Raw genomic sequence first — 23,281 nt, forward strand, 5'->3', positions numbered from 1 at the left:
TCCATGCCTCCTGCCTGGTGGGTGGTCCTGATCCCAGTGAGGAGGTGAGATGGGGACCCCTGGGGACAGAATCACCTGTCTATACTCAGGTCCTGGAGCCCACACTCAGTCCTGGAAGAGAGTCCCTGTGAGAGGTTTGCCCTGAATCTTGAGCAGAGCCCCTCCTCTCTGTGAGCCTCCTGAGCCTGCAATATCTGACAGACCAGGGCCTGGCTGTGGGGTTGGTCCCTCCCAGACTAGGGTGTCCCTTCCTCTCCTCAGATCTCACCTAGACAGAGCAAGGCCATGAGGGTGGGGGTCTTGGCATCTTCTTTGTTGCTGTGGCTGTGCAAATTAAGGGACCTCAGTGCCCACAGGATAGATAGACACACAGGGTGTGACCACTGGGAGGCCAGTGCTGCCTGTCACAGGGTTGTCATGTCAGTAGCCCTAAAGGAACATCTTGTTCCCAGGATACTAGCCTGGCTTTCGTGTCCAAGGCAATGCAGCAAATGGACCCTAAGGCTACTGAGATGTCAAGTCCAGGTCAGACACCAGGACATGTCCTTCCTTTCCAGAGCCTCCCCCATGGGGTCTCTTCAGTCTCAGCACATCCCTGGGGTCCTCACTATGGATGAGGTTCCCAGGACCCAGATGCTGAAGGGAACTCAGGTTCTTGCTATTCTGTGGAGCTCATGTCAGCACAGACAGACCTGTGTCATCTCTGCTTAGCTCAGGTCGAGGTCACTGTGGCAATAAGCCCAGAGGAGAAATACAGGCAAATAAGGAAGGAAACAACCCGTCTCCTGGCCTTGCAGTGTGGGCTTTCTTTCTATCAGAGCCTCTATGGACTTCTCTATTTTCCTTTGATGTTATTTACTCACCCTTCTTGGGAACACTCCTGTGAGTCCTTCCTGGGTCATCAGTGCCCCCTTGTTCCTATGGCAGAGCTGAACATCCTACAGAGGCGTCCTGACTCCAAATTGTAGGAGATCATATGTGGGTGAGTGCTCTGATTTGAGGAACAAAGCTGATGTTCAGGTCGATCCTCCTCCAGCATCCACTGCCCCAAGACTTTTAGCAGAGTGATCTGGTATAGTACTGTGCTGTCTGAACCCCACTCCTCAGGGTGGTTCTGTGGGGGGCTGGGACCTGGACCATGAGTGGGATCAATCATGTTAGTTTCCTAACCTGATTGAAATTATTGTGTTCAGGACACAAGAAGTATAAGTGTCAGACCCCACAGTGAGGGAGGGTCAGTGATGCACACTCTTGAATGACCCCATGTGCCCCTAAAGCTGAGAAATACTATTTATACTGATTCTGAAATTGTTTGCAAAAGCCAATGCAGGAAAGGGAATTGAAATTCTCTGGAACTGAGAGGAACCACAACAGAAACACAGGTCAAAGCTGAGTGAACATCAGTGCCTGGGGTGTGGCCTGGAGTGGTGAAATTTGACTTCTGCCCCTGTGTTGCCAGAACAGGCAGCCAGGTCCTCATAGACGGGAAAGGCATCAAGTCTCTGGGTGACTCTGGAAGTCATCAGACCCTGACATCATGTGTTGGGAGGGCACTGGCATGTGTCTGCCCACTGACCAGGCCGAGAGGTCAAAACAGAGCCTTGTCTCCGTGTGTGTGTGTGTGTGTGTGTGTGTGTGTGTGGAAAGTTTCCATCCACTGGATCTTCCCATGAAGGTCTGTGCATGTGTGAGTATGAGGGTTCCTCTGCCTCTGCACTAGAGGGTTCCTCTGCCCCTGCCCTCCCTGTACTCTGTCTCTTTATCTCTCAAATAAATAAAATAAATATTTATAATAGAAGGAGGGTCACCTGGGTGCTCAGTCATATAGCATCTGATTCTTGATCTCAGCTAAGGCCTTAATGTCATAGTTGTGATTTTAGGCTCTGTGTTGGGCTCCATGCTGGGCATGGAGCCTCCTTAGAAAAGTAAGAAAAAAATTAATAAATAGAATAGAAGGAGGCATACATGGCCAGCAGTGAGTTGTGCCCACAGCTGGATCCAACTCAATTGTGGAAGACGGTGACTCCCACCTCTGCATATGGTGCACTCACATGACTACTTGATGTTGGACATGATAGAAGTGTTTATACCAAAGAAATGGGCTAATGTCATGAATGACAGTTGTTTAAAAACAATTAATTCTTAGAGCCTGTGTAGCAGCTCACAACCAGGCTGTCACTTCAAACACCTCTGAGTCACTCAAACTGAAAGTATTTCTCAAAAACTCTTAAAAACAGGTTCCTTTGGATGAGTAGAGAAGAGCAATATGAGTTTAGAAAGGGCTTAGGAGATGGTATTCCATCACCTGTTTCCAGGTAGACCCTATTTTCATCCGATCCATTTAGTTATTCAAAAACAGATTCTGTGTTCCTAGTAAAATAGAAGTATACTTCCAAGAATGTGGTTACTAAAAACAAAGGATATGTGTATATATGCAAAAGTGGGCCAGCCCATGAAGGTGTGTGTAGGTGTGGGTCCACACCTGGGACATGAATGCAGTCTCATGTCATAGGAGTTAAAGGCAAGAGGCTGTCAGGGATAATCAATATTCAAATTATCAGCTTCACTGCACAAAAGTCCTCTCCAGGCAAGAAATGTTCTCTCCATACATTTCCTACATGCGAACCACTTTTACTCCTCTGGACCTTCTCAACACACTTTCCTCAGGGTAAGCTCCAGATCTTCTTCCAGAATTTCTCTTATTCATAATGAGGACCTACCTTGATGAATGGTTGGCTTCTCTCTCTTACGTTTATTTACATTCCCTGACTGCACCTCGGGGTCTTCTCTGACTTGTCGAGGTTGAAAGAGCTGTACCCCGAGAACCATCAAGATCCAGGCAGACCTGACAACCCAATGAGATTCTCCACTGTGTAATCATGACTTTGGGAGGCTAGAGTTTGTGGATAAAGAGGTTGTGGAGATCAGGGTAATATGAATTCACCCTGGGATCCCTGCACCTCCATCCTTCTACATTTATTGAGAAAATGCAACCCTGTAGTCCATCACATAACTTAGAATTTCTCCATAACCATTCCTCTTGTACTCTAACTTCTTCTGTGATGGTCTGAGGGTATTAGCTATTCCTGAGAATCAAAAATAGAGTCTGTGGTTGAGGAGATATAGGAATGCTTAAATAATCCCATCTCTCATGTCCTAGAAGTTTCTGAAACTAGCTAATGCCATCTCAATCACCTCAGGTACCCCATGTACTATGAACTATGAGGAGGGGTCCCCTGAGACCACACTACATTCCTTTCTGCCTGGAGAAGGGGCCCCAGGGGAGAGTCCAGCTCCTGCCCTTACCTCTAACCTTCAGGGTCAGGAGATCACTCCACTGTGACCAACCATTCCTGCTCTGATATGCACACTGGTATTCACTGCATAGTGTGGGCTCACGGATTCAATGTAGTAACTGGCCTTGTTGCTGAAATCCTGTGAGATCTTCATGGACAAGGATCCAGAGTCCTTCTCTTTGTACAGAGAGTAGATGTCAGCCTGCAGAGAAACCTGACACCAGATGGTCACAGGGCTCCCCTCACTGACCATGAGGTCTGAGTCAGCCCAAATGGAGGGTTTGGGGAGGGTCCCTGGAAAGGAATCAGATGGAGAGTTGCAAAGGTGCCCTTCTCCCCTCATTTTCCCAACTGTCCATCCAAGGCCCCTACAACACTGGTCACCAGCAGCCCTGACCCTCTCTGACCCTCTCTGCCTCCCAGCTGTCCAGAGCGCCTGTTGAGTGGAAGCAGGAGGTCTGAGGAGGACTTACCTGCCTGTCCTCCATCTCTTGCCCCTAACACTGACCTGGATGTGTCTAAATTACAATACATATAACAAGTACAACGTTGTTGGTGTGAGGGCACATCATTTAGATGTTCATAGTTTTCCCACATTTCACAGGAAGATGTAAAATGCTAATTCTAACCTGACTGTTTAGTTAGGTATGCTATGATAATGTCTAGACAGACACTCAAAGAGCACCCAAGATGTATAGTTAAAATCCCAATAGAGACAATAAATTGGAATACTAAAAATATTTCTTAAAGCCAAGAAAAGGCAGAAAATGGAAATAGAAGAACAAGCAAAAGAGAGGATGAGCAAAAATAAAATATATCTAATAACAATCTCATCACCGGGCAGCCCTGGTGACTCAACGGTTTAGCGCCACCTTCAGTCCAAGGCCTGATCCTAGAGACCCGAGATCGAGTCCCACGTCCGGCTCCCTGCATGGAGCCTGCTTCTCCCTCTGCCTGTGTCTCTCATGAATAAATAAATAAAATATATTTTTTTTAAATCTCATCACCAATCATATTATATATATATATATATATATATATATATATATATATATATGATGTAAACACAACACTTAAAAGACAAAGATGGTAAGATGAGTTGAAGAAAAACAAGTATAAAAAAGAATCTATTTGCATTCTATAAGAAATTCACTTCAAACATAATCACGTAAGTAGGTTAAAAGTAAAAGAATGAACAATGTGACTGAGCCTTGAAAACACTGTGCTAAGTAAAGAAATCCAGACGCAAAGGTCAATATTGTGTGATTCCACTAATAGGAACCAAAAATGCAAATTCAGGAGACAGGTATTGGAACAGAGATTGCCAGGGGCTGGTGGCAAAGGCACACAGGAGTGGTTATGTAATGAGCAGGGACTATCCTTTGGGGTAACAAGAATATTCTGGAAATGGAGAGTGATGATGATTATCTAACATGGTACATGTACTTCATACTGCTGAATTACATACCTTAGTAATGAATGGTTAATGCGGTAATTTTATGAAATGTATATTCAACCACATTGAAAAAGTAGAAGAAAATTGTGCAATAAAATGGGCAAAAGACGGAAGACATAGACTGGCCAACAAGTACATGAGAAAATGCTCCGCATCACTGGTAATCAGGGAAATACAAATCAAAACCACACTGAGATACCACCTCACACCGGTGAGAATGGGGAAAATTAACAAGGCAGGAAACAACAAATGTTGGAGAGGATGCGGAGAAAGGGGAACCCTCTTGCACTGTTGGTGGGAATGTGAACTGGTGCAGCCACTCTGGAGAACTGTGTGGAGGGTCCTCAAAGAATTAAAAATAGACCTGCCCTACGACCCAGCAATTGCACTGCTGGGGATTTACCCCAAAGATACAGATGCAATGAAATGCCGGGACACTTGCATCCCAATGTTTATAGCAGCAATATCCACAATAGCTAAACTGTGGATGGAGCCTCGGTGTCCATCGAAAGATGAATGGATAAAGAAGATGTGGTCTATGTATACAATGGAATATTACTCAGCCATTAGAAACGACAAATACCCACCATTTGCTTCAACGTGAATGGAACTGGAAGGTATTATGCTGAGTGAAATAAGTCAATCAGAAAAAGACAAACATTATATGGTCTCATTCATTTGGGAATATAAAAACTAGTGAAAACTAGTGAAGAAAAAATGAGTGGGAAATATCAGAAAGGGAGACAGAACATGAGAGACTCCTAACTCTGGGAAACGAACAAGGGGTGGTGGAAAGGGAGCTGGGGGGGGGGGTGGGAGTGACTGGGTGATGGGCACTGAGGGGGGCACTTGATGGGATGAGCACTGGGTGTTATGCTATATGTTGGCAAATTGAACTCCAATAAAAAATAAAAATAAATAAATTTTTAAAAAGAAAGGGAATAAAGGAGAAAGGAGAGAAAATGAGTGAAAATATCAGTGAGGATGGCAAAACATGAGAGACACCTAACTCTGGGAAACAAACAAGGGGTAGTGGAAGGGGAGGTGGGCGGGGGGACGGGATGACTAGGTGATGGGCACTGAGGGGGCACTTGGCGGGATGAGCACTGGGTCTTATACTATTTGTTGGCAAATTGAAGTCCAATAAGAAAAATTTTTAAAAAAGAACTAATCAAGGGATGCCTGGGTGGCTCAGCGGTTTCACGCCTGCCATTGGACGGGGGCTTGATCCTGGAGTCCCGGGATCGAGTCCCCCGTCGGGCTCCCGGCATGGAGCCTGCTTCTCCCTCTGCCTGTGTCTCTGCCTCTCTCTCTCTCTCTTTCTCTCTCTCATGAATAAATAAATAAAATCTTTAAAATTTTCTTAATTAAATAAAAAGAAACTAATCAAAAAGATTGACATGGTTGAATGAGCTTCCAATAGTTGCTGTCTCAAATGACCACAAACTTGGGGTCTTCAAACAACATAAATTTATTCTCTTACAACTATGGATGTCAGAAACACAAAATCAGTGTCATGAGTATAAACTCAAGGAATGGGAAGACATTCACCTAGTTCATCTGCATCCAGAACCAGAAGTCTGATGCAATGAACTTGTAAATATTGGCCATATATCCAGTAAATCTGGAAAACTCTGGTAATACATCTTTATATTATTTTTTCATTTTCTATCCACATAACTGTGTAATCTGGGAGCAATACAATATTAAGTAATTGAGTACTTATCACTTTTTTTTTTGCTTCATTGAATTGGTGGCACCTCCAATTAAATGAATAGAATGATGTGCTGAACAAACATGGTCAGAGGAAACATACTTGGATCATTCCCCATCACAGAGAGCATTACTTCAAGTTCTCGCCTTGAAAGATGATGTCTAGGTGCTGATTACTACCATGCCTTCACCAATTGTAGGAAATATCCTTTATTTCTGTTTTCGTTTGTTTGTTTGATGTTGAAAGTCATTTTATGTAGATTTTCAGTGAATTCCCTGCTGCAATCTGCGTGCTGGTATCCTGACACCTCTACAGAAACAAAGTGGTTCAGAGCCCCTGGGGAAATGAGGCAGAGAGTCAGTGGCTGAGAAGGACACCAACAGTGGCAGTATCGGTGTTCAGAGAGTGCCACCACTGCTCCATGGATCCCTACGATCCCACCTCCAGCAGACAGAGCACAAGAGGTGCTGCATTTCTTCCTGCATCATTAAAACCAGTACCAAAGAAAGGCCACAGAGGTCCAGCAAAGGCACATTCAGAGAAGGTATAGATGAGGGAGCCATGGTCAGTGATGTTGTAGAAGGAGGCTGTGTGGGCCTCACAGACCAAAAAGATCCCAACTTGGCATGGAGGCACCTGAAGGTGGAGGGGAGTCTGAGGGCAGGTGCCAGCTTCGTATTTGTGTTTGTTCCACAGCCAAATTGTCCAGAAGCCTTTCCCAGGGATGAGCAAAAAGTGTCCCTTCCTCTGTACAGAGTCTGTACAAACACCTAGGTCCCAGGCCTCCTTTCCTCTCACATCTACCTCCAGTAAGCCAGTAAGAGTCAAAGCACTGGGCACCCAGGACCATGAGATACATGTCAAATCTGCTTTCATTTTCAGGCACTTCCTGCCGGCTGTCTCCAAGCCTCACTTGTCTCCGATCCTCTGAAAAGATGAGCCACGGATTGGCTGTGTGTGGATCCAGGGTGATGTGTACTCCATAAAGATTCTATTTTCATTATGAATTATTGGTATGTTTTATCAAAAGCTTTTCGATATTTGTTGAGATTGCTATTTCTTCATTATTTTTTATATTTTTTATTGAAGTTTGATTTTCCAACATATAGTATGACACCCAGTGCTCATCCGGTCAAGTGCCTTCCTAGGTGCCCATCACCCAGTCACCCCAGACCCCACCTACCTCCCCTTCCACTACCCCTTGTTTGTTTCCCAGAGTTAGGAGTCTCTCATGTTTTGTCTCCTTCTCTAATTTTTCCCACTCATTTTCCCTCCTTTCTCCTATAATCCCTTTCACTATTTCTCATATTTTTTCATTAAAAAACTTTAAAGTACAGCTGATATGTAATAGTATATTATTTAACATAATAAGTCAACAATTATATGCATTATGTAATGCTTACCATATGAAGTGCAGCTATCATGTGTCACACAAAAAAATTATCACAATACTATCGATTATATTCCTTGAACTATATATTTCATCCCTGAGGCTCATTTACTATTAAGTAAATTAAGTGGAACGTTTTTTTAAAGATTTTATTTATTTATTCATGACAGACATACAGAGAGAGAGGCAGAGACACAGGCAGAGGGAGAAGCAAGCTCCATGCAGGGAGCCCAACGCGGGACTCGATCCCAGGTCCCCAGAATCACACCCTGGGCCAAAGGCAGCGCTAAACTGCGTAAGCCACCAGGGGCTGCCCTATTAAGTGGAAGTTTGTCTCTCTTAATCCCTTTCACCTGTTTCACCCCTCTCCGCCTCCCCTCCCCTCTGGTTTGTGAGATGGTCATTTTTCTCTAAGTGTATCAGATTATATTGATTGAGTTTTAAAATTTGAAGCTACTTGTTCTTCCTCTCCCTTCAAAATCCAATGTGGTTATGATGTAGTGTTCTTTTTATGCATTACTGATTCTTATTTGTGAACAATTTTTAGAGATTGACATCTAAATTTATGTGAGAGATCTTTCTGGGCCTTTCTATTCTGTAATTTCCTTGCCAGGTTTTGGTGTCAATGTTTTCTTGGCCTGATACAATCTTACTTCTTTTTCTCTACTCAGGAAAGGTTTGTGTAATTTTTGTGTGTGTGTATGTATGTGGGTGTGCATGAGTGTGTATGTGTGCATGCCTGTGTGCTTGAGACTATGCAAGTGTGTACACATGTGTGAGAGTGTGTGTGGGCATGTGTATATGCATGTGTGTATGCAATGCATGTGTGTGTGTGTGTGTGTGTGTGTGTATCCTAAATGCATAAGTGGAGGAAGTTGCCTCCTCAACAGACACATTTATATATTACAAAATGGTTATCCCCTTGAAGTTAGCTCACACTTCCATCCCACAACATAGTTACCTTTCTTGTATGTGATGAGAACATTTAAGATCTCCTTTCATTGCAACTTTCAAAAATATGATAAAGTGTTATGAGCTGTGGTCACCATGCTGTACATCAGATCCCTCGAACTTGTGCTCTTGTAACCATGTAGAGCTTGTTCATCAACTACCTATCACCCTGACCAGGGCCTCTCCATTTCCACAACCCCAGCCCTGGCAGTCACCACTCTGCTGTTTCTCTCACTCTCCACATACTTCAGTTGGGGAGCAGTTTTTGATCACATGTCATTGCATTTTATATACACATAAGGTGACACACATTTTCTACCTCTCCATCATTTTGGTAGCTTCTGTTTTGAGGATTTTGACGGTTTCATCTACATTTTTTCATATATCAGAATAAAACTGTTCTAATATTCTGTTATCAATTTATAGTCTGTAGGATGTGATGGTGTCCTGATAATGGCGACATGTGCCCGCCCTTTTCTATCTCTTTTCTTAGTGGTTGTTGCTAAGATTTATAAAATTAAACAATGTTCACAAAAATGAACATTTTTGGCTTTATTGATTTAAAAAATTTTTTTGTCCTTATTCTTAGCTACTCTTCTCATTATTTTCCTCCTTTACCTTCATTTGGAATCTTTTGCTATTCTTTCTCTAAATTCTTGATTTGATAGAATATGTCATTCATTTTTTTTAGGCTTTTTCCTTCCTAAACATTTTGTTCTTGGTTCTTAATTTCCCATTTCAGGTTTTATGTGTAACGTTTTACATAATCCTTCAGTGTAAACATTCTCTCATTTCCATTTTGGTTTTCTCATTTCACTCCTGGATTATTGAGAAGTCCATTTCTTTAATTTCCAAAGTGCGGGAGTATCTTTGAGGGAAGAATCGAGTGACTCTGAGAGGACCCCAGGAGTTCCAACTGGTCTCTATGAGAAGTCCACAACCAGGTAGCACCCACTGTGGGCAGGTCCTGTGCCTTCCTAGGGTCCGTGGGGTCCCTCTCCCTGGAGTATGGGGTCTGGGTCCTTTCTGGGCTAGTGAATGGCCAGAGCAGCATACACACTGGGCTCTGCTGGGGGCTCCCCTGACTGGGAGGGAGAGGATGCACTTGTCTTCTGTCTGAGGGTCAAGTGGTTCAGCTGAGCGTAGGTCACATCTGGGGGGGCGTCAGATGCAGTAGCCTGCAGCAGGGGAGAGTGAGAGGGGAGGTTGGTGTTGGGGTGGGGGGAAGCCAGGGTGATCAGAGAAGACAGGGCCCACCTGACTGTCCATCCACCTATCTTCCTCTGCTTGTCTGTCCTCTGAGTCCTGTAATCCTCCTGAAAGGGAGGATAGAGGAGTGGCCAGGACCCACTTGAGACTTGACACTGAGTGGCTCACCTGGGCGTACGTCACTACCTGGGGATCTTCATCCTGTGTGTTCTGCTGCAGACAGACAGTGAGAAGGATATTTATCTCCTTGAACCCACTCAATCCCCCCAGTCAATTTATCACACTGTGGCCAGAGTAATGCTTTCAAAGTTTCGGGTAGATTAGGTCACTTTCCTGCTGGACTCTGCAGGGACTTCCTGAGCCTTGGAGCATGTGATGCTGTCTTAAAACAGCTGATTCTATTCCTGACACTGTTTCTTGCCCATTTGGCTCCAGCCACATGACCCGTGTTCCTGAAGTACCATGTTGCTGCCTCAGGACCTTTGCACTTGCTACTCTCATATCTTGTTTTATTTCCTTAGCCACACTTTGCACCCGAGGACGCTGTGACTTCCTTGCATATTGTCTGACACCCACAAGGAGAGCTCGTTCAGTGGGGGTCAATTATGTTCACTGCTAAACCTGGAACACTAAGTGGGATTAGGTAAATATTGGACTCCCAGTTATCTTTGCTGAGTGAATGAATGAAGGAGGTCCAGAGACCTTAGGGTGATTCACTTCTTCATGCACCCTGTTGAGATCTGGGTATGCACTCCAATAACCCTAAGTCAGACAATGGATGGGGAGCCAGGCAAGGAGAGCCTGGAGGAGGGGCCAAGAGGTCACAGCGGGATGTCCCAGGTGCCCAAGGGTGGAGAGGTCATCAGTGGAACAGAGCTGAGACTGGGTGGTGTGAAGACAGAGAATCATGCATTGGATTAAGTTTGGCACCAAGAGGGCCCTGGGGTCTGGATGGGAGTGGGGGTCTCACCCAGTGGTCCAGCTTGACCCCATCCTCAGGCCATGAGTCTTGCACAGCAGCATCTGTGGGGTAGAACGGGGTGTATGTCGTGGCAAAGTCCCCTGAGCTCCCTCAGGGCTGCAGACCCTGACCTGCTCCCAGATGGGGCGGCTGTGACCCAGGGGATCCAGGGGTGAGGTGCTGAGGTCATGCATGGGGGAATTGGGTCCTCACCCCTTCCCAAACCTTCCCAGCCCACCCCCAGGGTGGCCCCTTCCTCTCACAGAGGGTTTCCTCCTGGGCGACAGCAGCTGGCCTGGAGCTGGGGAGGAGACATGGTGTCAGAGGGCATGCAGGGGGCGAGCGGGTGGGAGTGTGGGGGTCTGTGGGCAGGAGTTACCTGTCCTGAAGGCCTCTGTCCTTGGGCTCTGGGTCTGCATCCCCTGCTGGACATTAGGAATCATCATTCCTCTGGGATGGAAGGTTACAACCTCCCCGCTCCATGTGATTCCAGGGAAAGGAGCCCTTCACCCGCATTGCCTGTGTGTTTCTCCATCTCCCAAGATTGAAAAGAGGGGAGCACCTTCTATTGGCACATGGGAGCCAACCTGGGTGTTTTCTGTCTAGACTCTCTGACTTGAGATTCTGTGGAAGTGTCCTACATCGGCCTTTCCCACCTCTCTGGGTTCCCTCTGGCCGCTGCCCTGAGCCCACCCTGGGTCAGCCCACAGAGCACCACCACCCCTGGGGTGCCTCAGCCCCTTCTTACTCGACTTCCTGCATTTGCCCCGACGTTGCTGTCGGACCAGGAGGAGGATAAGGAGGCAGAGCATCAGGATGAAGGCCACCGAGGCCCCAATGAGGACATACAGGTACCAGCTAGGACCTTGGGCAGGAGCTATACCATGAATGAGAGAGTGATTCCATTTTACTGAGCGCCTACTGTGTGCCAGGCACCTGTTGGGCTCCGTGCTTGCACCTGTGACTCTGACAACGATCATGCAGCAGGGGATTGTCGTCCCTCCCACCTGCTCCACAGACTGGAAACTGAGGCACAGAGCAATCAATCACGTGTCTCAGGTTGCTCAGCATGGAGGTGGCAGGGCTGGGACAGGAAGTTGGGATGAAGGTTCCCTGTGCTCTACTCATGCCTCCCCTGTGAGGTCACCACTCCGAGGCTCTGGGCTCCTCATTTGGGGCAGGATCTGTCCCAGCATCTTCATCCTGAGCTGAGAGTCCTTCCAGACCTCAACACCCCCCAGCCATCAACTTCCCTCCCCTCCCCCTACAATGTCACTGTCACTGCTGCAGAGGGACAGGCACCCCCCTAGAATCATGACTTGGGGAACCTCCCCATGAGCCCTCCTCACCCAGGAGGTCAGAGCCATGGTCAGAACCGAGGACAAATCTAATCTGGGCCATGACTCTCTCCTTTACACTTGGGGAAACTGAGGCCCACACAGGGGAGGGGCATGTCCAAGATAGGGAATGTAAGGGGTCATGAAGTGAGGGTGTAACTCAGCCTCTGCTCCCCACTACCCACCCACCACCTCCTGACAGAGACCCTCACTTACCCTCAGAGCCTCCTGGGGTCAGTAGAGGGTCAGGGGAGGGCCTGTGTGCTTCCACTGCACCTGCTGCCCCTCCCCCAGATGGGTCCCCACCCCTCCCTATCCCATGAACACCCAGCCTCCTCCACCAGCCAAGATCCCTGGTGCCCGTCGGCCCCCTGTCATCTCTGAGAGACTGGAACCAAAGGCCCTGGATGGACGCCCCTGTGACTCACCAGCTGTTGGGCTGGACATTGTGGGTGGGGGGCCATGGTGTCCAAAGGATCCTGGGAAAAAAGTCAGGAGAGGAGGCTAGAGCTTCCCACAGAGACCCTGCCTATGCTCACACTCCTCCTCCTTATTTACCCTGAGGTCCCCAGGTACTCCTCCTCCTCCACCTGGAGAATTCTGGTGACGGGGTCGAGAGAAGAACCAGGTGTAGGAGGGCAGTGTGAGGGGTGGACCCCTCAGAGCCCCCCTCTCCCATCCCAGCCCTGTGCTTTTGTGGGCACAGGGCCCTGAGAACAATGTTAGCACATGGAGGGGACAGGGGCAAGGGCTACTCACCTGAGACCAGGATCTCCACGGGGACACTGGGGTATGACAACAGGTAGGGAGAGGTTTTGATAGAGCCGTAGCACCTGTAGGTCCCCCCATGGGCTGGGGTCACAGGACTCATGGAGAATTCAGCCTCGTACTTCCCAGCTCGGTACTTCGATCTAAGACGCAAGGAGGCATCAGCTGCCCCATCCTTGGACAGAAGGAATGTGTCCACATTGCTCAGTGACTGACACAGCAGGGTCACATTCTCTCCTGGGGCCACCGTGGGTCCTGGATGCACCCGTAAGGAGGGTGTATAGGAGAGCTGTCCTAGAGAGAGGAAGGGTAGGTAAGGGTTGGTCCAGCCTTGTCTTGACCTGAGTCTGTGTCCTCTGAGTCTCTCCCATCTTTATCCCCGGTTTCTCTGTCTCTCTCCCTCCCTGTGGACCCCACACCCTTGGTCCTGGCGGCCACTACCTGGGGTTCCCCTCAGGGACCTGTGCAGTCTGGGTCCTGACTGTACCCATGGCTCCTCACCTGTGACCAGGATGTCTAGGGGGTCACTGGGGGCTGACCACTGGGAGGAGAGGTTGTGTCCACCGTAGCATGTGTACTGGCCCCCGCGGGAGGATTTCACTGGGCTCAGGGAGAAGTCTGCCCCAGAGAACCCAGCCTGAGTCTGCCGGCCATGAAGCTGAAGGAGGTCACTTGTCCCTTCCTTGAACAGAGCGAATCTGTCGTAGCTGACATCAGAGAGACACTGGAGGGTCAGGTTCTGTCCAGAGGTCACAACAGGGCCCTGCTGGGTCAAGAGGGAGGGCTTCCCCAACACACCTGGGAGAAGACCAGCCATGGATTGTAGGCCATGGATTGTAGGCTGATTCTCCCCAATCCTCCCTTCTCCCATCCTGACTCCTGGGTCTCACTGTCCCTCACCCTCTCAGTTTCTGACCTGTGACCCCATGGTCCCCTCACCCCACTGTTATGTCTGAAGGTCTCCTGGGAGCAGATCTGCAATAACTTGTCTGGTGCCTCAAACCACAGATGAGGCAAAAATCAGACTTTCTCACCTGAGACCAGCAGCTCCAGAGGGTCACTGGGGAGTGACCACACCTGGGGGGTGTTGCTGTAAAAACCATGGCATCTGAACGTCCACATGAGGCTGGGGATCACGGGGCCCACAGGGAACAGGGCCTGGAACTCTCCACTGGGGGCTCGCTGGGAGTCCCGGGTCCAGGAGGGCTGGCCTTCTACTTCCCTCATCAGAATAAACCTGTTAAATCCTCTCCATGAACCACACTGGAGGGTCACGTTCCCTCCTGAGGGCACGATAGGGCTGGGCAGAACTGAGAGGCTGGGTTTGCTGTGCATCCCTAGGAGAGGGGAGGGGCTGTGTTAAATGGGGCTCAGATTCCCCCACATGATCCCTAGGGATGGGCTGTAAAAGGGTGACACCCTGAGAGCAGACCTTCTTCCTGAGGGCAAGACCTGAGTAGGCTTCGCACCTGTCACCACCAGCTCCAGCTGGTCACTGGGCTCCGACCAGCCAGTGGGGCTTTCATAGTAACAGTGATACCGTCCTGCATATACACTTGTCATGTCTGTGATGGGGAACTTGGCCTTGTCCTTCGGCTCCAGTGGCTTCTGCTCCTCCCAGGTCTCTGGGTATCCATCTTTATACAGGACGTACTTCTGGGCTTTCAGGCTCCCCTTACACCAGAGGGTCACTGATGTCTCCATGGGGATCACAGAGCCTGGCTCAGCCCAGATGGTGGGTTTGGGGAGGGTCCCTGGAAGGAAACAGAGGCTGGGTCACAAGGTCCTCTCCACCCTCAGTTCCCAACTCAGCCCCAAACACCCAGATGTCCCCCCTCTGTCAACCCAGAGCTGCTGATCTCCATCCCCCCTGCCTGGTGGGTATTCCCTGTCCCCAGTGAGGAGGTGGTACTGGGACCCCTGGGGACAGACTCACCTGCCTGCACTTGGGTCCTGGAGCCCACACTCAGCCCTGGAAGAGAGTCCCTATGAGAGGTTTGCCCTGAATTCTGAGCTGAGGCCCTCCCAGTGAGCCTCCTGACCCTGGGGTCTCTGACAGACCAGGGCCTGACTGTGGGGTGGGTCCCACTCAGACTATGGTGTCTCCTCCCCTCCTCAGATCTCACCTAGACAGAGCAAGGCCGTGAGGATGGGGGTCATGATGTCTCCTGTCTCTGTCCCAGCTATACGGATGGAGGGACCTTGGTGTCCATAGATCAGACAGATGAACGGAGCACAGGCACTCGGAGACCAGTCCTCCTTGTCACGGGGTTTTCACGTCAGCCACCCCACAGGAAGGGGAACAGCCTAGCTGTCATTTCCCAAGGGCTGAGGCTCAGGCAGGCAGCAGGCTTTGCAGTTGTTTCTGATCACAATTGAGGCCTCACCTGACCCAGAAACTGCTGTCTCCCTGGCCTGATACCCCCTTGTGACACAAACTTCAATATGTATTATTGAGTGTTTGCAATGTCTCTGTCCCAGAAATACATCTCTGAACTAGACTGATTCAAACTACTTTGTAAAGCTCAAATTCACAAAACAAAAAACTAAAGAAAAAGGCACACAATTAAAAGTAGGTGTATCTGGTGTATAATTTTCCTGTTGTGTTGCTGCTATAACCAATCACTACAAGCTAGTGGGTTAAAGCAGCACAGATTTATTATCTTACCTTTTTGAGGACAGAATTGCAACATGGACATCCCTGAGTTAAAGTCAAGGTGTAATCTAGCTGTTCTAGAGTTCCTGGGGATGAATCCATTCCCTTGCCTTTGCAAGCTGCTACTCCTGCCCATATGCCTTGGGGTCCCCTTCCATCTCCAGGGCCAGCATCACGTTGCTCCAGCTGCTCTGGAGTCTCTTCTTTGGTTCTGACCCTGCCCCTCTGGCCCACTCCTTCACTCATGAGGACCTTTGTGATGACTCATTGCCAAGCATTCTGTCTCTACTAGAGCCTAGGAGCAACCCAGAGCTGCTTCACAAAAGGAGAGTAGTTCTCTGCAGAAATGGCATAGTGTGGCTTCAAAATCTTTAATATCTACATTGTACGTCATCTATATGGTTCCCTGCCAAAGGACGTTGAGCTCATCTGCCACAGAAACTCCAAACACCATTGGAGTTTTTAGGTCATACAAATCAGGCTTTCTGAAGTTTGGGCCCATTGCAAAGACTTCTCTTGTTCTGGGCTCAAAACCAACAGCTCCTCAACTCAGGGAGCTCTATATTGTCTCCATGTTCCAAAGCTGCCTCACTAGGAATTGAACTTTTGTCTCATTAGTAGGAGGATTAGATGGAGCCATGAGTGTTAAGCTAGGATGGGGTATCTCAACATGCCTCAGGCAGCTGGATGCCTAGAAATTTCACAGAGGTAGCAAGAAACTAAAGTTTGGAGAGATTTATTTCCCATAGTCTTACAAATCACCTAGAATAGTTGCTACTTCTTGTTTCACAGATATAATCCACATGGTGTGTACTGGATCTGTGTGATGTCCTATTCAATGGAAGGACAGTCATGGTCCACACAGCCTGGATAACACAGGGCTGGAGATGTGACACAGAGCTAGAGATGTGGTACAGGGCTGGCGATGTGGTCAGGGCTTGAGATGTGACACAGGGCTGAAGACATGCTCAGAGCTGAAGACATGCTCAGGGCTGGAGATGTGTGCAGGACTGGAGACGTGGGCAGGGCTGGAGACATGCCACAGACCTGAACAAATGTGGACAGTGACAGTGTATAGCTGAGCCTGAGAACTAACTATAGACCAAACCTAATGCCATTTACAGACTCAGGAAAATAAACCCATTAATCAACAGTTGCATACCAGGTGCCAGGAGAAAGATGGGTTTCTCTGTGGGTCTTCAGCTGGAGCAGAAATGGACATTGGAATCACCTGGTGCACAAGAATCCAATTCTCCAAGGTCCTTCTGTCTTCTGTGCAAACAAAGTAGGCAAGTTGAATGGAGAGTGGAAAACATCACTGCCTCTGTATTGATTGGAGTTATTTATTTTTATTTTTTTATTTTTATTTTTTTAATAAATTTATTTTTTATTGGTGTTCAATTTACCAACATACAGAATAACACCCAGTGCTCATCCCGTCAAGTGCCCCCCCTCAGTGCCCATCACCCATTCACCCCTACTCCCTGCCCTCCTCCCCTTCCACCACCCCTAGTTCATTTCCCAGAGTTAGGAGTCTTTATGTTCTGTATCCCTTTCTGATATTTCCCACACATTTCTTCTCCCTTCCCTTATATTCCCTTTCACTATTATTTATAGTCCCCAAATGAATGAGAACATATAATGTTTGTCCTTCTCCGATTGACTTACTTCACTTAGCATAATACCCTCATTTCCATCCATGTTGAAGCAAATGGTGGGTATTTGTCGTTTCTAATGGCTGAGGAATATTCCATTGTATACATAAACCACATCTTCTTTATCCATTCATCTTTCGATGGACACCGAGGCTCTTCCACAGTTTGGCTATTGTGATCTGAGTTATTTTTATTTATTTATTTATTTATTTATTTATTTATTTATGTATATTTTTTATTGGAGTTCGATTTTCCAACATATAGTATATAACACTCAGTTCTGAGTTATTGTTGGTGGTATGAATCTGTGCAATATCTGCAAGGGTGAGAATTACTTTTGTTTCACTATTTTGGTAAGAGGCATTTCCAGCACTTTCCACCTGGCCTTTCCTTCACTGAATCTCTTACATCACAGGTTAGAAAACCAGTGCTCGCTGTTGAGGATGTTTGTATGGTCTAAGGATCCCAAAACTAGAGAAATGACTACAAGAAAGGTCCAAGGAGCCACTAACCACACCTCCTCCTTATGCCTCAACTCTCACTGGCCTGCTCAGACATCAGTGGTTTGGGGGTCTCCAGAAATAATTGAATATTTAACAAAATGGTAAGATCAACAATGCACATTTTAGTTAAAAAAGAAAAGAAAAGAAAAATCCATAGGAGACAATAGATTACTATTTCACTAATAAAGAAGGCAATGGCATTGGTTTTATTTATTTATTTATTTATTTAGAGAGATGGAGCAAGATGGCGGAAGAGTAGGGTCTCCAAATCACCTGTCTCCACCAAACTACCTAGAAAACCTTCCAATCATCCTGAAAATCTATGAATTCGGCCTGAGAATTAAAGAGAGAACACCTGGAATGCAACAGTGAGTTCGCGCTTCTATCAAGGTAGGAAGACGGGGGAAAAAGAAGTAAAGAAACAAAGGCCTCCAAGGGGGAGGGGCCCCGCGAGGAGCCGGGCTGAGGCCGGGGCGAGTGTCCCCAGGACAGGAGAGCCCCGTCCCGGAGGAGCAGGAGCTGCACCAACCTTCCCGGGCGGAAAGGGGCTCACAGGGAGGTGGAGCAGGACCCAGGAGGGCGAGGATGCCCTCGGGCTCCCCGGGACAGTAACAGCAACTGCGTGCCCAGGAGACTGCCCCGAGCTCCCTAAGGGCTGCAGCGCGCACGGCGGGACCCGGAGCAGCTCGGGGGGCTCGGGGGCGGCTCCGCGGAGGGGGCTGCGCGGCCCCGGGAGCAGCTCGGCTGGGCTCGGGCAGAGGAAGAGGCTCCGTGCAGAGGGGCCTGCGCGGTTCCAGGAGCAGCTTGGAGGGGCTCGGGCGGCGGCTCCGCGGAGGGGGTTGCGCGGCCCGGGAGCGCGAATCCACCAGCGCAGGCTCCGGAGCACAGGGCGCCGGGACACAGCCCAGGATCCGGCCTCCCCCCGGGACAGGCAGAGGCCGGGAGGGCCCAGGACAGCGAGGACGCTCCTGCCCCAGCTGAGCAGATCAGCGGCCCCGCCCCGGAGCCTCCAGGCCCTGCAGACAGAGTTCCTGCCGGAGCTGAATCCAGGTTCCAGAGCTGCCCCGCCACTGGGGCTGTTCCTCCTGCGGCCTCACGGGGTAAACAACCCCCACTGAGCCCTGCACCAGGCAGGGGCACAGCAGCTCCCCCAACTGCTAACACCTGAAAACCAGCACAACAGGCCCCTCCCCCAGAACACCAGCTAGACTGACAACTTCCAGGAGAAGCCAAGGGACTTAAAGAACACAGAATCAGAAGATACTCCCCGGTGGTTCTTTTTTTTTTTTTTTTTGGTGTTTTTTTTCTTTTTTTGTTTTTTGTTTTTTGTTTTTTGTTTGTTTTGTTTTGCTTTTTGATTTGTTTCCTTCCCCCACCCCCCCTTTTTTTTTCTCCTTTCTTTTTCTTTCTCTTTTTCTTCTTTTTTTTTCTTTCGTTTTTTTTCTCTTCCCTTTTGTTTTTCTCTTTCTCTTTTCTTTCCTTCTTTCTCTCCTCTCTTTTTCTCTTTTTCCCAATACAACTTGCTTTTGGCCACTCTGCACTGAGCAAAATGACTAGAAGGAAAACCTCACCTCAAAAGAAAGAATCAGAAACAGTCCTCTCTCCCACAGAGTTACAAAATCTGGATTACAATTCAATGTCAGAAAACCAATTCAGAAGCACTATTATACAGCTACTGGTGGCTCTAGAAAAAAGTATAAAGGACTCAAGAGACTTCATGACTGCAGAATTTAGAGCTAATCAGGCAGAAATTAAAAATCAATAGAATGAGATGCAATCCAAACTAGAAGTCCTAACGACGAGGGTTAACGAGGTGGAAGAACGAGTGAGTGACATAGAAGACAAGTTGATAGCAAAGAGGGAAACTGAGGAAAAAAGAGACAAACAATTAAAAGACCATGAAGATAGATTAAGGGAAATAAACGACAGCCTGAGGAAGAAAAACCTACGTTTAATTGGGGTTCCCGAGGGCGCCGAAAGGGACAGAGGGCCAGAATATGTATTTGAACAAATTCTAGCTGAAAACTTTCCTAATCTGGGAAGGGAAACAGGCATTCAGATCCAGGAAATAGAGAGATCCCCCCCTAAAATCAATAAAAACCGTTCAACACCTCGACATTTAATTGTGAAGCTTGCAAATTCCAAAGATAAGGAGAAGATCCTTAAAGCAGCAAGAGACAAGAAATCCCTGACTTTTATGGGGAGGAGTATTAGGGTAACAGCAGACCTCTCCACAGAGACCTGGCAGGCCAGAAAGGGCTGGCAGGATATATTCAGGGTCCTAAATGAGAAGAACATGCAACCAAGAATACTTTATCCAGCAAGGCTCTCATTCAAAATGGAAGGAGAGATAAAGAGCTTCCAAGACAGGCAGCAACTAAAAGAATATGTGACCTCCAAACCAGCTCTGCAAGAAATTTTAAGGGGGACTCTTAAAATTCCCCTTTAAGAAGAAGTTCAGTGGAACAGTCCACAAAAACAAAGACTGAATAGATATCATGATGACACTAAACTCATATCTCTCAATAGTAACTCTGAATGTGAACGGGCTTAATGACCCCATCAAAAGGCGCAGGGTTTCAGACTGGATAAAAAAGCAGGACCCATCTATTTGCTGTCTACAAGAGACTCATTTTAGACAGAAGGACACCTACAGCCTGAAAACAAAAGGTTGGAGAACCATTTACCATTCGAATGGTCCTCAAAAGAAAGCAGGGGCAGCCATCCTTATATCAGATAAACTAAAATTTACCCCAAAGACTGTAGTGAGAGATGAAGAGGGACACTATATCATACTTAAAGGATCTATTCAACAAGAGGACTTAACAATCCTCAATATATATGCTCCGAATGTGGGAGCTGCCAAATATATAAATCAATTATTAACCAAAGTGAAGAAATACTTAGATAATAATACACTTATACTTGGTGACTTCAATCTAGCTCTTTCTATACTCGATAGGTCTTCTAAGCACAACATCTCCAAAGAAACGAGAGCTTTAAATGATACACTGGACCAGATGGATTTCACAGATATCTACAGAACTTTACATCCAAACTCAACTGAATACACATTCTTCTCAAGCGCACATGGAACTTTCTCCAGAATAGACCACATATTGGGACACAAATCGGGTCTGAACCGATACCAAAAGATTGGGATTGTCCCCTGCATATTCTCGGACCATAATGCCTTGAAATTAGAACTAAATCACAACAAGAAGTTTGGAAGGACCTCAAACACGTGGAGGTTAAGGACCATCCTGCTAAAAGATAAAAGGGTCAACCAGGAAATTAAGGAAGAATTAAAAAGATTCATGGAAACTAATGAGAATGAAGATACAACCGTTCAAAATCTTTGGGATGCAGCAAAAGCAGTCCTAAGGGGGAAATACATCGCAATAGAAGCATCCATTCAAAAACTGGAAAGAACTCAAATACAAAAGCTAACCTTACACATAAAGGAGCTAGAGAAAAAACAGCAAATAGATCCTACACCCAAGAGAAGAAGGGAGTTATTTATTTATTTATTTATTTATTTTTGGCATTGGTTTTAAATGAGGGGAGCAAAGTGCTGAAAAGCCTGTGTGCAGGGAACAGTGGCTCTGCCCACTTTCAACTTCCTACACACTTTCCAAAAACTGAATGTGGAATGTGCATGAGGCACAGCTCATACATCTTCCTCTCTGGAGAAACAGACTCTATTGGAAAGAACTCCTTATGGCCATTTCTCCTACTCAGAAGTTCATACTCTATGACTTCCCATTTTAGAGTGGATACCAGATCTGAATCTGCCTTTCTTGTTATCTGCGCTCCCATCTCTCCTGAATTGCCACCCAAGGCTCCCCTTCACCTACACATCCAACATAATCTCAGCTGGTGTCTAGGACCTTCATGGAAGTGACTACCTTTGCATTTCAAACTGATTTTATGCTAGTTACACATTCACTGTCTCTCCCTGCCTCATAAATAATTATCCCTGATAGGGTAAGGGGTGTATCTGAGAATTTGTTATAATGATTCCGTAGACAAGCAGGAGTTAGGCAATAACTTAAGCAATAATTCCCATGGAATTCTAAGCCACATCTTCTCATTGCTGAATCATGAGCACACTTCACACTGTGCTCCAGCATGTAAAACACAATAAACGAACATTTACAAGCAAATAACTACATTATTAATGATTGGTTTTAATAATTGCTTAATTGATCACCAGTGCTTAATTTAAGAGTATTTATTAATGAAGAGTAAATTGATAACATACCATTGAGAAGATAATTTGAGGGGAATTTTAAAGAGGAATTCAAGGCTCATTCTAAAAGTACAAAATGATATCATAAAGACATGACTCACTTTCCTTCCCTGCAATGTAAAGCAGAGCAGGGTGGTGAGTTTTGCAACCTCAGTGACTTTCCTGCCTGTCCCAACTGTACGGAGAGGTGGGGGGTGGGGGGAGACAGAGCCTGGAAGACCACACTGAGCAACAGGATGCATGAGTAGGCATCCATTAATCTCTCAGCCCAGCCACATTTCAACACTGACACTTTACCAGAAGCAGAACAGCTACTTCCTCATTTGTCAACTCTGTACTGGTCCCAAATAAGATGTGGACTTCTCCTTTTTCAGAAAACCATTTCTACCTGTCATAAGTGCACAGTTCTGCATTTCAGGAAATGTCCAAATGTGCCATCGAGTGAAAGAAAAGTGACCAGTGCCTGGTTCAGAGCTGGACATTCAGAAGATTTGTGGGTCATGCCCAGGTCACCACTTCTCCCCACACTTGTGTGGTTTGTGTGCATCACCAGAGCATGGAATCCAATCTGTATTAATGAAGTTTAACACAAGTGCACCTTGGGTGCCTTTCTTACAGCTGTTGGTTATGGCTAGAGTGGTGAGTGGAGATGACCCAGGGCTGGAAAGGGGGAGTCTCGGCAGAGGAAGAAACCATGATGCATACAGAAGAGCTTTGTCCAAGGATACCTCACGCTTAGATTCAGGCTGTGTGTTTTGGGGTGGAATACCTCTCCAGCGACATTGTCCATATTTTTCCTTATGGGTGATTTTTGCTTTCATAACTTGGTTAATTTTCCATTCCTCACGTTTCTTCACAATAAAGTTTCCATTTGTCTTTTGTAATTGATAATCGATTCATGGAGAGATACTTTGAGTGTGTACATATCATGCTGCCCATTAAACTTCCACTTAGATAATTCTATCAGCCACTGACCATTATGCTAAAGCAAACACCTTCTCTTTCCCCCAAGTGAATTATTTGCTATAAAAATAATACCGTTAATGGCATCTCACTGCTTTTACGTACTTGGGAAACATGGCTGATGCTTCTTGTATTTCTCCCATAATAAGCGAAACCATCTAAGCTTTCTG

General features: G+C 46.9%; 1 protein-coding gene and 1 pseudogene across 1 annotated transcript; both read right to left on the reverse strand.

Moving 5' to 3' along the window:
* Positions 1–6,823: 6,823 nt before the first annotated feature.
* Positions 6,824–7,890, reverse strand: LOC112643680 (E3 ubiquitin-protein ligase TRIM21-like; annotated as a pseudogene).
* Positions 7,891–9,813: 1,923 nt separating this feature from the next.
* Positions 9,814–15,926, reverse strand: LOC112645009 (leukocyte immunoglobulin-like receptor subfamily A member 6). Its single transcript, XM_035712714.2, has 15 exons — positions 15,751–15,926; positions 15,209–15,341; positions 15,019–15,054; positions 14,552–14,836; positions 14,117–14,419; positions 13,584–13,880; positions 13,074–13,376; positions 12,743–12,793; positions 11,726–11,854; positions 11,357–11,402; positions 11,241–11,278; positions 10,987–11,039; positions 10,203–10,229; positions 10,065–10,123; positions 9,814–9,985 (listed from the first exon to the last, which is right to left on the reverse strand). Exons 1-15 carry the CDS (start codon positions 15,838–15,840, stop codon positions 9,955–9,957), a joined length of 1,881 nt encoding a protein of 626 aa, XP_035568607.2. The 5' UTR covers positions 15,841–15,926; the 3' UTR covers positions 9,814–9,954.
* Positions 15,927–23,281: the final 7,355 nt, after the last annotated feature.

This window comes from Canis lupus, chromosome 1, assembly GCF_003254725.2.
Source record: "Canis lupus dingo isolate Sandy chromosome 1, ASM325472v2, whole genome shotgun sequence".
In the NCBI taxonomy this organism is placed as follows: Eukaryota; Metazoa; Chordata; class Mammalia; order Carnivora; family Canidae; genus Canis; species Canis lupus.